We start from the raw sequence: 15558 nt of genomic DNA, 5'->3' as shown, positions 1-15558 counted from the left end.
CAGTATGCCTACCAATGTCTTCTCCCCATCATACTGGGACTTCAACAAACTGAGGAAGGGGGTAGCACAGCACACATATGTCACTGACAACTAGATGAGTCAGTCTGCAGATGTGGGGCCACCACTGCAATTCAGCATACACTCATTTCTACCTAACTTGTTTTTATTTGGCTTTATTCAGAGCACCCTGACAAGGGACTGTGGAATCAAGATGATCATCCCCAGTCACTGAATCCTGCTTCTTCTCTTGGTACTTTTAAAGGGAACAAGAAAGAGCTCATTTCTGCAAAATAAACTGTTGGAACACTTACCACCTGATCTCAGCTTTTTTTGTTTGAATGACCAAAAAGGAAACTATTTCATTCCTTAGAACTGATGGTACCATTTTTACATAATGAAGATTCATCACAGGCAGACCTCAGAGCCACAAGCTAAAAACATAACACTTACCCAATGTGATTGGTTCTTAAAGAAATTTCCAGTTCTCTTAGCACTTGCGTAGATTCTTGGACTCGTCTCCTGAATTTCTACAATTCAAGAAAGGAAAAAAAAATCCTGAAGAAACAGACATATACTTATGCAGACAGCTTTGTATAATAAGATTGATGCAGTATGAAAAACATTACCACTTCTAAAGTGGATTTTCTCAACTTTCATTTTGTGCCAACAGTATACTAAACCAAAAACACAATACAAGAATTTGTATTACATGACTATGTATCCATTTGTTACTGTTAAGGGTGGGGGGAATAGACTTCTAACTAACAGCAAAACAATGATCCAGGACAATTCTGAGGGACTTAGGAGAAGAACGCTTTCCATATCTAGAGAAATAACTGTTTAAGTAGAAATACAGACAAAAACATGATTTATCACTTGTTTATTTGAGTATATGGCTTGGTGTTTTGGTTTTAAGAATACTCTATTACAAAACTGAACAATATGAAAATGGGTTTTGAGTGATAATACATGTAAAACCCAGTGGAACTGCTTGTCAACTATGGGAGAGGGGAGGTGGACAACATGAATCATACAACCTTGGAAAACTCATGTGTAGATTTGTTACTGGAATAAAATAAGGAAAATTTTTTAAATTGTTTTAAAGAGCTTTAATTTTTTAAAAATTGCATCTGCAAAAATGGAAGGCATAAAAAGATAAATTATCTAAAAGCTAGAATTCATGAAAAAGTAAAAGTTGTATTTATATACAATTTTTTTAAATCCCTATAATGCACATTTTCTTTCCTACCTTAATGTTCCAAAAAATACACTATATTCATTCTTATCTGATTTTATACACTGTAGTTGGTTCCTTGCCTGGAATATACTCTATTTCCCCTAACACTATCCAATGTTTTACCTAACCTTTCAAGGACCAGTTCAAATCATAGCACTTTCATGAAGTAATTTGTGATTACTGAGCTCATCTTCTAAGGACTCTTACACTGCCAGTGCCATATAAATTCATATTAAATTAGCTACTGTGCTGTATTTTTGCCATGCTTTTATTTTTCCCCTAAGATTCAACAGAAAATCATCTGACATTTCATTTTGTGTGTGAATGTGTGTGTCTGTGCATGAGCATGTGCTCATGTGCTGATTTTATTGTTATTGTGGTATAAACCAGTTAGTTGTACAAACAAATTTTGGGGCTGGGTCAACTGCCTGGTCCTTGAAAAGTTGAGTTTTGTCCATCTTCCACACAGCTATGAAACTGATATTACTAAAACCCACTTAGTCAAGAAACTTTAATGGCATCCTGTTGCCTCTAAGAAAAGATAAACTCCTCTATTTGTTATTTAGAGCCCTTCATAGTCTGGCTTCAAGTTACTCTTTCTGGGCTGATCACACATTACTCTTCCTCACACACTCTACAATCCAGATAAAGTAGTTCATTTGTTCCCTTTACACGATATCAGTCCCTTGCCTCCATACTCATCTCATGTTCCACTATGTCTATGATGTGCTGCCTTTTCACTATCAATTCTATAAATATGTTGATGTAGCTGTTTTATATGATAACCTTCAACTAGTGAAACCTATGGACTCTACCTCAGAATGATGTTTTAAAGTGAATATACATTACAAATGAAATCAATTATACCAAAGTTCAATTATCAAAATAATTTTAAAGACAAATTCACAGATTCAAGATTAAGAACTCCTGTTCTAGAGCCATCTCAAGTACAGCAGATACACAAGACCTTTCCTCATCCCCTACTTGTTACCTCTGAACTCTTGAAAAAATCTTTGCATTATTTTGTATATTTTGCATTTATTCATTTGTAAATCTGTTATGTCATTTTCATATCCTTCCTTCATAGTAGTAGTCTCCTCCCTCCCCAAAAAATCACTTTGTATTTCTTGATTTGTAACTTTGGTGTATCTATGAACATTTACTTGTCTATGATCAATTACTTGACTCTCTTCCCCCAATTAACAGAATACAAACCTGGTGAGGGCAGGGATTGTCTTTTTTTTTTTTAAGTATCCCCAACATCTAGCTCAGTACAGAGTAGGTGCTACTTGATGAGTGATTTCTCTGTGTTCTCAAGCTCAGTCTTTGCCTAGACTTTGTGCTGTAAAGAGTCAGCCTCAGGAACCACTTGTCCATTAAATAAAGAGCAAACCATAATGCATTCCATTTCTATAACTCATTCTTTCTAGTAAAACCTAAAGTACTCAAATGACAAATAGTGAATGGCACAGGGGTGTAGAAGTGTGAAGTATGTCTCCGGGTTGGCAAGAGGATTAGGAAAGCAGGCAGGAGACATAAACTCCCTCCGACATACTCTATAACTGCCCTTGTAAAAGGAAGGTCCACTGGGATCATTTTGTGGCAAAGAGCAAGGTACTGGAGGGCAGAGATAACAGGTTTTATTTCACCACCCCCAAAACTGCAGCTGCCCTTAGAGAACCAGACTCCACTGGTCTGCGGTTTGTGGTCTTTTTTTGGTGCCAGACATCAGCACAAACCTCAATGCACACATACTGCCTAGTGCGTGGGGAAGCTGGCTTAGCAAATTCTGGTCACTGAGATATTTAATTTGGCCTTTTCCTACTCTACTTCAGTGGGTTTCATTTGAAGCCATCAAAATAAATTACAGAAAAATATCTAAACAAAACTTGCTTAGACACATTTTTTCTAAAGAGAATTAAGTATCTTCTATTTGATTTGAACCAAAGATTAATGAATGAAATATTCTCTGACTCCAAGGACAGTTAAATGGAGGCAGCTCAGCCTAGACTGTCTGGCTAGGATTTAAAGCCCTGGTTTGAAATCTTTTTCTTTGTTTTTTTTTCTCCTTCTCTCTATAACCCAGCTGAGAATCTTAAACTCATTTTAAGTGCAAACCATGCCTTATTCCAAACAAAATCTCCTTCTTTCCTGGCTTTAAGCATTACAATTAGGTTGTGTGGAACTGAGTGTCCCTTGCTGCCAGATCCTGACAGAAATCTTACTAAAACCAAGGAGGTTTGATTCAATGTCTATTTAATTTTTTTTTCACTGAATTAATGAACAGGGAAAATGGAACACAGACCAATAGCCACAAAGCATTTCAGAATGAACAGCCACTATCCAAGGAGGTAAATTCAGGAGCAAAGGTCAGTTCAAACAAACCTTCTTTGTTGTTGACTTCTGGATTTTATTTGTTAGAGAGGAAAACTTTGTTATTTGTTTTGTTTGCTATGTTTTGTTTTACAGTACAGGCAGGAAGCAACCATCTCAAGGAGTGTCCCATGATGAGGCTGGGAGCCAGATGGGAATAGCCCCACCCCTCCTAGCTTCTTCCTCCCTATGATGGTTCTGGGTAGGGAGCCAAGTGCTTCTTAATAGGTTTTCAATTCGAATGTTGCAAGGGTATAAAAATGTTTTCACTTTGTGAAATTTGCAAACCACTCAATTATTAGTTCTGAGATTTGATTTACTGTGATCCAGGGCCATTCACTGCCTTGGAAAGAACACAGTCAAGACTTCTTGGAGGACAAGGCTCAATTTTGCCCACAGTAACCTGACATCTTGCTCAAAGTACCCAAATTTCAGTCCCAGATACTGGGCTCAAAAGAGTCAACCCTCGTGAACTGTAACTTAGGTGTTGTTTGCAACACATTTGAGACTTTTGGCTCTAAGAAAATGCTACTAACAACTTTCAAAAGAAAAACTGTACTCGGCCAATGTGTGTTTTATTTGTGGCCTTAATCAATTTTTATTAACATAGAGCTTCTTAAAAATAAATAAACAAGGTGGAATCAGCATTGCCCTGTTTGTACATCTCTTCTTGAGACTTCCTTTTGATCTCTTCTACATGTATTAAATGCTTCCCTATTGCTCATCTCTTTCTTAACATACAGATCACTACCCCCTCCACTCTTCTATACTCTCTCCTTCCCAGTAAAAGTATTCCTTAGTAACAAATAAGTATAGTCAAACAAAACTCATTTGATTTGTACTAGTTGTATCCAAAAACGTGTCTCTTGTACTACTCCTACAATCAATCTCTTCATCATCAAGACTTGGACAGCATGCTGAAGACGGGGACATCAATATTCTGGAGCCATGGCACGGCATTGATCAGAGTTCTTGAGTGTTTCAAAGTTGCTTTCCTTTAAAATACTTTTAATTTTAACTTTCTAAGCTGTCTGAATTCACCCAGCTCCGTCCCTTGGGAAGAAGGCACACAAGTACACAGCCAATCAGTTTAAGACCTGGTCAGCTTCCACTTTGCTGTCCCCAGTCCTTTAAGGAATCAAATCAGCTTTGTCTTTCTACTTGAATTGCTCTAAAGGATAGGTGATTTCTATGCAACAACAAGTAGATAGCATTTCTGCAGTGCCTAGTATGTGCCAGGCATTGGGCTAAATGCTTTACAAATATTATCTCATTTGTTTTTCACAAAAACCTCAGGAAACCAATGCTATTATGAGACCTATTTAATTCCTATTAAGGAAATCGAGGCAGAGGCAACATGACTTGCCCAAGGTCACAGAGCTAGCAAGAGTATGAGACTATATTTGGGCTTGAAGTATTGCTAACTCCAGTACCAGGACCAGCAATCGATCCACGGTGTCACCTACATGCCATTCAGCTGCCTCAGAACATAATCTCTTAGAGGGGAGGCACTGTGCCAGGAGTCTCTTAAGAATAGCATTTAGTATATTATAGGCACTGAATGAATTTTTAAAAGCACCCATAGTTTCCTCCCACCCCATTACTAACCACAAGCTACTCTAAATAAAAGTTCAGAAAAAATTTAGAAGGGAGCAAACTCTGTTCTCATTTGATTTCCTTTTTTTTTTTTTTAAATTAAAAAAAGCACAAGAACAATAATCCACAGAGACAACGAGCTTCAAGCCAATAACTAACAAGTGAGGTTTTCCTCTTTTTTTCTCCTGGGTCACATGTGGCAGCAACAGAGGGATTGTAGCTGAAGATATTTTCACTGTAGCCTTGACAAAAAGGAGGGGCAGCAGGTCAACAGGAAAACAAGCATTATCTGGTGTAAAGCCTTTTTGCCCATCTTGATGGAGGCCAGCTTTCCCTGAGACAGCCAAAGATTGAACCAGGGCCCCAAGGGCTGTGCCAGGCTACATACTTTACCACAAGGCATCTGCCCAAACTAAGTGTGTGGCTGCAACAAAGCAGGGCTTGTTTGGAAAGAAAGAGAGCGATTTGAGAATGGAATCAGCCATTCTCTTTTCACCTTCTTGAGGGAGGAAGAGGCTGTTAAAAGCAACAACACAGGATATGAACATGCAGCTGGGCTGACAAAGTCCAGTAATTTTCAAGGTCTCTGGAAGAATACCAGAACATGACAAGCATTTTTCCTTTCTGTGAAGTATGTTTTTCTCATGTTTTGCTATACCTTTGGGCTCTGCCTTTTGCTCACTGACATGGTAACAAATTGCAAACCTGAATAGTCCTTCTGCCCAGCTCCTTTCCTTCTCCACTAAGTACTCCTCAAAAGCCAAACTTCTAAGGTGATAAGGATTGTCAAGGAAGGAGGATTCTTCTCTCTTTGCTATCTTCTCATTTTTTCAAATCTCAAAAAGCTGTATTTCCTGGTGGATCTGACAGACGATTTGTGATGAGAAAGGAAGGCATCTTCAAATACAAGTGGATTCTATCTACTGGTGAGGATGGGCCATATAAACAACCAAATTCATCTTACCTTCCTGGTTACAGCAGGATCAAGATAGCCTTTCAGCTTCTGGATGTATGTGTGGGGAGGATTCTTGACTTGAAATCTTTCCTGCAGAGAATATAAAAGAAATGAGAAAACAATTTAAGCTGTGAAGAATGACATATCCTGTTATATTTATAAAGGGTAAATATCCCAGATCAATGCCAGAAAAATATCTATGGAAGCCGCCCTTCAACAAGGCAACTGGCAAATGTGAGAAGCATTTTTTTGTTTGATGTGAACTAAAGCTTTCATTTGAGGATCAGATTACTGGAAAAAGGCTCTAGAGATATTCTTGTTCCAATTCTTTCATCTTGTAGATGAAGAAAAGAGATCTAAGGAAGTAGGTGACTTCGTCCAAGCTAATAAGTGGTAGACCTCCAATCAGATATTAAGGTTCATGATTTCAGCGTCAATGTTCATTGCAGAACTCACTTTATAACACATATACTTACTATATGAGTAGCTAGATGGCACAGTAGATAGAGCACAAGGCTTGGAATCAGGATGACTCATCTTAATGAGTTCAAATCTAGCCTCAGACATTTTCTAGTTGGGTAACTTAAATATGTAATGTAACCCTATTTGCCTCAGTTTCCACATCTGTAAAAAGAGCTGGAGAAAGAAATGGCAAACCACTCCAGTTTCTTTGCCAAGGAAACTCCGAATGGGGTCATAAAAAAAATCATACACAACTGAAAAATGACTCAACAACAAAAAAACTTTAAAAAGCCTTTCAAATTTTAGTATAACATTATACATATATACGAGTAGATACATATACACATACCTCTTATACTATATGCTTACATGTATATGTGAAACTTATATATGAATACATTTTCAGTCAATCGATTAATAAACATTTATTAAAGATATACTAGGTGTCTGGCACTATGCTAAAAGTGCTCCAATGTCTTCCCTCTGTTAATTATTTTCTGTTTAGCCTGTATATTGCTCATTTTGTAGGTATATTTACAAGTTATGGACCCCATTAAATTGAAAGCTCCTTGAGGGCAAGGATTGCCTTGTGCTTCTTCCTGCATCCCAACTCTTAGCACAGTGTCTGACACATAGAATGTATTTAATAAATGTTTATTGATTGAAAGACAAAAAACAGTCCCTGCTCTGAACGAGCTCACAGGCAAATGGGAGAGATAACATCTAATAAACATCTTTCAATATACCTCAAGATAAATTATGTCCCCTACCTACCTAACTATATCCATGGCTAGGACACCAAATATGACCTTGAAAACAATGAGACTGATTAGAAAATAGACATGTCAGAAATTCCATATCTAGAGGTGTTCCATTCTCTTCAAAGTAGTGACCTCTGAAGTCATATGTTCTAAAAGTCTTCCATTAAAAAACAAACAAATCATTCTGGAGCTTCTCTTATAGAAATGCCCCTTGAGTTAGTTATGAGACACAAAATCACGCATTTTTCCTTGCTAGTCACACCTAATTTTTTTTCCACCTCCAGACAATATTTACCTTCTTCACCAGACATTGTTTGAAATGCCCTGAGGATGTTTTTAAAAGTCAAAATTGCACTCACAGGTTAAATGTGCCACCACCCCCCTTGAGATGTTCAAAAAAACACTACAGACTCTAAAGGTATTTCCAAAAGAGATATCCCTCCCTCCAAAAAAGCCCCCTATTTAGAAAAGTTACAATAAATCCTAAGATGAATGCCTCAAAAGACTTGTTCTATTTTGATTTTAGTTTTTTAATTCGCTCTTACTTTGCAATAAATACTCTGGATGAAGAAAAAGACAACTAACATCAACAAAAACTGAAGCCTTGAAAATTGCTTTACAAATTGAATTAAATAATTAACTCATTTATCTTCACAACAATCCTGGAATACAGATATCATTGTAACTGTACCTATATTTTTTAAAACCCTTACCTTTATCTTAGAACTACAACCAGATATTGATTCTAAGACAGAAAAGAAGTAAGAAGTAGGCAATGAGGTTAAAAGATTTTCCAAGGTCACAGAGCTAGGAAGTATTTGATGCCACATTTGAACCTAGGACCTCCCATCTCCCTCCTATCTCCAGATCTGGTTCTCTATCCTTTGAGTCACTTACCTACCCCCAACTGTTCCCATTTTACAGATAAGGAAGTAATGCACAAAAAAAGTCAAGATTTGCCCACGGTCACACAAGTGAAAAAATTTAAACCTAAGTCTTTCTCACTTGACCATATATCCAGGACTCATTCTACTACACAATGCTATTCTATATAGACATTAGCACAGTCTTCCAACAGCCTCTTGATAGAAGGTTCTGCCATATTTATTTGAGATGTTGTATAAATTGAGTCTTTATCACACAGATTCAGGATTTCTGACAGATGTGAAAAAAACCAAATGACTCAAAATAAGAGACAGACATTAATACTCAGGAATGTTTTTGCCTCTTTTATAAAATAGAGGTGAAAGATAACATTATTTGAAAACCAGAGTAGTGTGTTTTGTTGAAGAGGAAAATAAAGTTTCAAGATATACATTAAAATTCCAATTAAAGGGAATTTTCATGCTTCACACAAAACTTTCTACTTAACAATATCAAAGAGAGTTCTATTTCTATGACTTCATTATTCATCCATACGAAATCTAGCCCCATCATATAGCAACCATTCTTTACTACTACAGATCAATCAAGAAAGCTGCCATGGTATTTCTAAATGAACTGGAAAGATCTCCAAGGAACTGATGCAGAGTGAAATAAGCAGAAACAGGGGAATTTTGTTAGTTAGTTAGTAGTCTCTCGGTAACAGAGGATGACGATTGTCTTTGTGCGTTTTCCTCTATGATAGATGAGTGTGCACAAAGATACTTGTGCGTGAAGGAGATTTAAGTGGAAAAGTCGATGCACAGAGATAGTCCCACTCTCTCGGTGTTGGAAGCCTGGGTCCAGTGGCACGAAAAGTCGTTACACCTGGAGGCTTCCTCAGCTGCATTGGATGGCCGTGTTGTCTTTTGTGCTCCAACACGCCCTAAGCACTCCACAGTGCTTTGCTGCATCGCCATCTCAGCCGTTGAACCTTCTTGTTGGTTTCTTCCGCCTGTTCCGCCGAAGCAGTCTTCACATGCTGGGTGAGCAAAGCCCTGGTTCACCAGGGGTCGACGTCGACCCGATGGCTACCCTCACAAGGTTTGGCCAGCCTGTGGAAGCCGTTGCCCGGGGTGTGGCCACAGCCTCATGCTAGCAGCTACTGGGAGCCACAAGTGAGAGCTGGGTGTCAGGTGAGGGTCAGAGGCTGGAGAGCTGCCCTAGGAGGGCATGACAAGCCCTCCATACCAGAGATACTACCCCTCCCTGAACACCCCAACAGGAGAATTTTGTACACAATAACTAAAACATTGTGGGATCAAATGTGATAGCAATGGAATGATCCATGACAATTCTGAGGAATTTAGGAGAAAGAATACTACCCACACCTAGAGAAAGAAGAGTGAGTAGAATTCCAGAAGAAAATATATTATTTATCAGCTGTTTATATGGACATATGATTTGTGGTTTTGGTTTTAAAAGATTATTATAAAAATGAATAATATGGAAATAAGATGAGTGATAATATAATATGTATAAACCAGCGAAACTGCTTATCAGCTCCAGGATGGAGGAGGGAAGAGGAGAGGAAGACAATAAGAAGCATGTAACCATGGGAAAAAATTAAAAATTAAATTAAAAAACATTTTTAAACTGCCATGTTGTCTTACATCCACTAAGGCATACACTGCTGCAAGTGTCTGTGTCAATTCTAGAAGTGTAAAGCTGATTAGCAATAGAAATTAAAATGAAGGGAATATATGCTAGGACCTATTATTATTCCCTTGGCATTTTGTTTTGGAAAGACAACAAGACCTAAAGGCAAAGCATGGGTTTTGAATTACAGCACTGCTGCTTCCTCCTGTAGCAATGAACAAGTAACTTCACCTCTCTGAAGCTCAGAAAATGGCAATGGTTATGGCAAAAGAACTATATTAATACTTAGAAGTTACATAAATTTGTGTTTCTATTATCATTCACAAAGTTCAGGTAAAGTCCAAGGAGTAACTGAAGTGGCATATGAAATTACAAGGTCTGAGTATATATCCTGCTTCTTTGATTTCATTTTTCTTTTTTCTTTTTACAACCTTTACTTTGCATCTTAGAATTGATTCTAAGCATTTTTTTTCCCCAAAGCTAAATGAGTGATATGGGCTAGGCAATAAGGGTCAAGTGACTTGCCCAGGGTCATACAGCTAGTAAGTATAGGAGATCAAATTTGAACCTAGGATCTCTCATCTATAGGCTTGGCTATCTATCCACTGAGCCACCTAACTGCCCCCTCTACTTCTTTAATTTTCTATCTGTGTGACCTTGGGCAAGTTGAGGCCCCAGACCTAATCCATGCAAATGAGGAAGGCTGGGCTAAATGGTCTCTAAGGTCCTTTTAAGTACTAAATTTCTCAAAAAAAATTATTAACAAGTTCATTTTCCTCCCATAAATTGAAAATTTCCCCAATATTTATTTCTCATAATCTGTTTATCACAGTGTTTTGGTGTTTCAGACATGACTGGTAATTACAGAGCATGTCTGAATCTCTGTTTACTCTATGAAATTTTGTATTCTATTAACACTAAAAACATCATCTTTCTTCGCAATCTATTGATAACCTAAATATCTGTAGGTTAAAGAGCTATTGCGATTACCACTTTGATTTTTAATAGTATTATCAGGATAGAAAATAATTGAAATTTTTATACTGGACTGAGTGCGATTTTTAAAATTATTTTAAAAGAAATATAATTTGAAGGTAAGAACAGCAACACCACTTTTTTTTTTTAACAACACCACTTTTTCCCTATGATGAATCAATTGTACTTTAAGAATTTTCACTTGGAGACTTTTAGTTGTTAATTTTTCACAGGTATATACTGCTCCATTGCATTTTCATCTCTGTAGTATAAATTCATATTTAGAATCAATTAAATCTCAAAAAAGATTAGATAGAATTACTATCATTACAGCCATAGAATTACCTGCCCAGGGGTAAAATAATTGCATGAAACTCAGTGGAATTAACAATTACTGTTCACCATCTTTAAAAAAAAAACCATTTTTTCATCACTTTTATTGTTTCTATCCTGACTTAGTAGTATCAGTCACATGCTATACATGATGAAGAAATAAAAGTATAGTAGAATACAATCAGAAGACTTACTTGGGTTTGGATTTTGATTTTGTTACTTGAAAACAGCATGACCTTGGATAAGTCATTTTATCTGTGCCTCAGTTTCCTACGCTCTCATCTAAGAAGGTTGAACTAAATCAAGGGTTACTGCTTTTTTGGGTGGGAAAAGGGGCACATTAAAGACTGCTTTACCTGTCTGATAAAGTCTATAGACTCATCATTATGTTATTAAGTAACTGAAAGAAATGCTGTTTTTAGTTGGAGGCCAGTGGAAATAAAAGTATATATTTTTAAAACTACCTAGCTAATGGACTCCTTGAAATCTATGTATGTATCCTTGGTGGTGGTGGTGGTAGTGGTGGGGGTAGTCTGTGGACCTCAGATTAAGAATTCTGGTCTAAATAAATAGTCTCAAGGTCCCTTCCAGTTCTAACCCTATGATTGTAAAATGCAAATTCCAATTTTCCCAACTTAAAAAGGTTTCATATAACACAATTTCAATTTTGTTTTTATGACTAATGCTAGTTAACTAGTCATAAAACTCAGTTTACACTATTACTATTTGTCAATTCTCCAAAATGATGTGGTTTTAGTGGTTTGGGTATTCTTTTCTCTAATGCCAGTTCCAACCTTTCCATATCAAAGTAAATGATTTAATAGCTTGCTAGACAACCCCACCCAAATTATTGCCTAGTGGCTAACTTTCAGGCTAGTACTCATAAACAACAAACACTTAGTCCATCACCCAGGCTAAACTTCAAGCCTTCCTATGTAGGTAGGACTTAATATAACATGCATTCTATTGACAGAGGCCATGGGAGCCAAGGGTCACTGCCAGATCACAGAAGGGCAGAGGAGACCATTAATGCAGTAAACACTTTCTAACAGAATGATATTCACATGTACACAAAGAGCATCCTTTTCTGGATAATGGAGTAAATCTGGTATTTTTAATCTTCATTTTAGAGGCAAGGGATAGAGGAGGTAAGAAAAGGGATCCAGACCCGATTTTCATCCATGTGAAAAGTTTCCTGGGAGTCACTTCTTTTACCAAGTAATATATGACAGCCTAAAAAAGTTGAAGTGACTTAATCACAGTAGACAGGACTAGTATGTGACAAAAGCAGCACCTGATCTAATGGCAAACTCTGTCCACTGTACTAAAGTCTATTCAAGTATCTGCATGGGGATATAAAATATGACAATGTGACTTTGGTGGTGGTACAATGGGCAGAGCACTGGATGTGGAGAAGAAAGACAGGAGTTCAAATCCAGTCTCAGACATTTACTGGCTGTATGACCTTAGCTGAGTTACTCAACCTGTCAGTCTTAGTTTCCTTATCTGCAAATTGGGGATAATAATAACACTTTCCTCCAAGGTTTGCCTGAAGGAAATAATAATTAAAAAGCAATTCTAACAGTGCCTGGCACATAAGCACTATATACATGCTAGCTATTATTATTATTGTAATTACAAAAGTGTGTTTTCTCTCTCTACTTGAATGATCTGATATTGATCATCTGTTTAGACTATTTCCTCCCTGGGCACAAGCATTATTTATATTTTTATCTTTGTGAATCATGTGGTTAGCATCATACACAGTAGGAACTCAGTAACTGTTGGCTAAATGGAAATAACTTGCTCATAGGAGGCTAAAACACAGCCCACTGGAGAGAACATTAATTCTCTGACAACTAGCTCTCTACCCTTCGAGGAATTACAGACCCTTTTTCAACTTCAGTGTTCTTAGCTAAAACTGAAAAGTTTGGCACTAAAAAATTCTCTGATCAAAAAAATCTGAAGAATTCTATTGAAAATTCAATAATTTTTTTGTTCTAACACTAAATAAAAGATCTCATTGAATGCTCTGGTTTTTTTTCTTTATTTGCCAAAAAGTAGTCAAATAATCGACTAATATCACTTTTTCTCTACATATTTCAGAGAATTTGAAGATACTCTCAACAACAACAACAAAAAAAAAACACAAATATTTTTTTTTAAGTATTCTATACACTGGGGAAAGGTAGAGTCTGGATAGGGCATGGTCATTAGTTACAGTATCAGAGGGACACAAAAACAAATAACTATAATGTACAATATTTCACAGTAGTTGCAAGGCAAATGCTGAAAGAAGTCTGACTGGGAAGGTCATTACCAAGGGAACAGTCCAAAGAAAGGATTCTTGGACTAGGTTGGATGGCAGGGTTGGGGCAGCTTTCATGGGTAAGTTAGAATTCATGGGGAAATAAGTGGAGTGAGGACAGTTCAGGCATAGATAGGGAACAACAAAAGGCATGGACCCAAAAGAATATCATGGCTTCGCTGAGTGGCAGAGAGGAATGACATCTGGTCAGAGCCAAATGAGACAATGCTAAAAACGTGAGATGGTGCCAAGTTGTAGAAGGTAATTTGAGTGTCATGAAGAGGACTATGAACTTCAGTAGGTATGCAATAGGAAGCCAACAACAATTGCTGGACAGAAAGATACACTGAAACCTAATCATAAAGAAGATATACCTGGCAATGCTGTAAAGGGTTGGTGGGTTCAGGGAGAGAATAAGAATAGAGGCTTTTAAAAAAATTCCATTACACAAAATATTAAAACAGTCAAAGTGTGGTAATAATGAGGGCTTTGGTACTTGGCTGGGAAAAAAAAAGAAGATAATTTATACAAGACAAAGTGAAAATTTAAAATCAATAGAATTTGGTCACTGACTGAGAGGGAAGAGTTGGGAATATGGATTATGTTGACTTCTTTGAAAACAATACTTTCAGTTACATCTTAAGTCCTTAAAGTCTTTCAGGGATGCCTTTAAATTTAATAAACTAATTAGTATACTATTAATAAGATAAATTAATAAATTAATTAAAACAATTTAAAGTTATATCAACAGATTTAATAACACATTACTCTCTTCACTGCTAAAGCAACTTCAACAAAACATAGACCAGGTATACTACAAAGTGTAGAGGGAACATATAATATAATACATACATAACTGGAGTAGTTGTTCTTTTTTAATCATAGCTTCCCCTGTAAACATTAAATCTGCAATTAACTGAAATAGGATCGAATGATGATCTGCCATTCAAATAACATCCCCTCTACCTCACATGAAGCCATTCATCCTTAAAGCAACTGTCCCCAGTCAAGCATCTTCAGAGTTCTATTTAAATGGTGAAATAAAACAGGAATCTAAGTGCTCCTCATTGTGTAGCTTTGCTCTCTTTGTCTCTCTTCTTTAGCCCCTCCATATTGGCTCTCTGCAAGTTAGAGTAGGCCATCTGGAATTTATTCACTTTAGAGCTCACCACACTGCTGATCTTCTTTTTTCAAACAGTAGCTCTTAGTAAACACTTAAGAAACTATTAAATTAATTTTAAAAATCTACAAAGGGAATATATTGACAAAGATACTTAAGAGGAACAGATGTATTTCATGCAGTCTTAGAAGTCATTCCCCTATTGATTAGTCAAAGGATTTGACTAGGAAGCTTTTAAAGAAATAAATCTAAGCTATAAATGCCATTTGAAGAAAATTCTCCAAATCACCAATAATGAGAGAAATGCAAGTCAAAACAACTTCACACCCATCAGATTGGCAAAGTTGACAAAAAAATGAAAATCAGTAATGCCAAAGGGCCTGTGTTGGTAAACTGACATGTTAAAGTATTATTGGTGGAACTATGAAAATTGTTCCAGTTATGCTGGAAATCAGTTTGGAACTATGATCCAAAAGTCAATAAATTATGCATGCCCTTTAACTCAGTGATACTACTGCTAGACTTAAATTCCAAATAGATCAATGAAAGAGAAATTGGACCCACATGTACAAAACAATTTATAGCATCTCTTTTCCTTGTGTTAAAGAACCAGAAAAGGGAGCAGGGGTTGGGGGGGTTTCCATCAATTGGGGAATGATTAAACAAATTATGGTATATCAATGTATTGGAATACTAATACTATTGTACTAAAATGATGCTTTTCAGAAGGTTTCAGAGAAACCAGGAAAATTTTATGAACTGATGTAGAATGAATTGAGCAGAACCCAGAGAACAAGTTATATAATAACAACAAAACAATTTTGAAAGCTGTCAGAACTCTTCTATGCAATGAATAATTACAATTTTAGAGGAACCAAACTATAAATCAAAGTGACAAATAACCACTTTCAAAAAAAT

General features: G+C 36.6%; 1 protein-coding gene across 6 annotated transcripts in view; it reads right to left on the bottom strand.

Moving 5' to 3' along the window:
- FMNL2 (formin like 2) overlaps positions 1-15558 on the bottom strand; it is a 399412-nt gene that overhangs the window by 134434 nt on the left and 249420 nt on the right. For all 6 annotated transcript variants that reach the window (XR_001629939.2, XM_007494168.3, XM_007494164.3 and 3 more), the window contains exons 3-4: positions 6171-6251; positions 451-527 (exon numbers count right to left, since the gene is read on the bottom strand). Coding sequence is in view for 5 of the 6 variants with exons in the window: in XM_007494168.3 (XP_007494230.2) it covers positions 451-527; positions 6171-6251 (158 nt within the window). In the remaining variant the exon portion in view is untranslated. The remainder of the gene's footprint in view (positions 1-450; positions 528-6170; positions 6252-15558) is intronic.

The sequence above is a fragment of the Monodelphis domestica genome, chromosome 4, assembly GCF_027887165.1.
Source record: "Monodelphis domestica isolate mMonDom1 chromosome 4, mMonDom1.pri, whole genome shotgun sequence".
Classification (NCBI taxonomy): Eukaryota; Metazoa; Chordata; class Mammalia; order Didelphimorphia; family Didelphidae; genus Monodelphis; species Monodelphis domestica.
The sequence above is the reverse complement of the archived record's forward strand: the minus strand, read 5'-3'. Positions and strand labels throughout refer to the sequence as shown.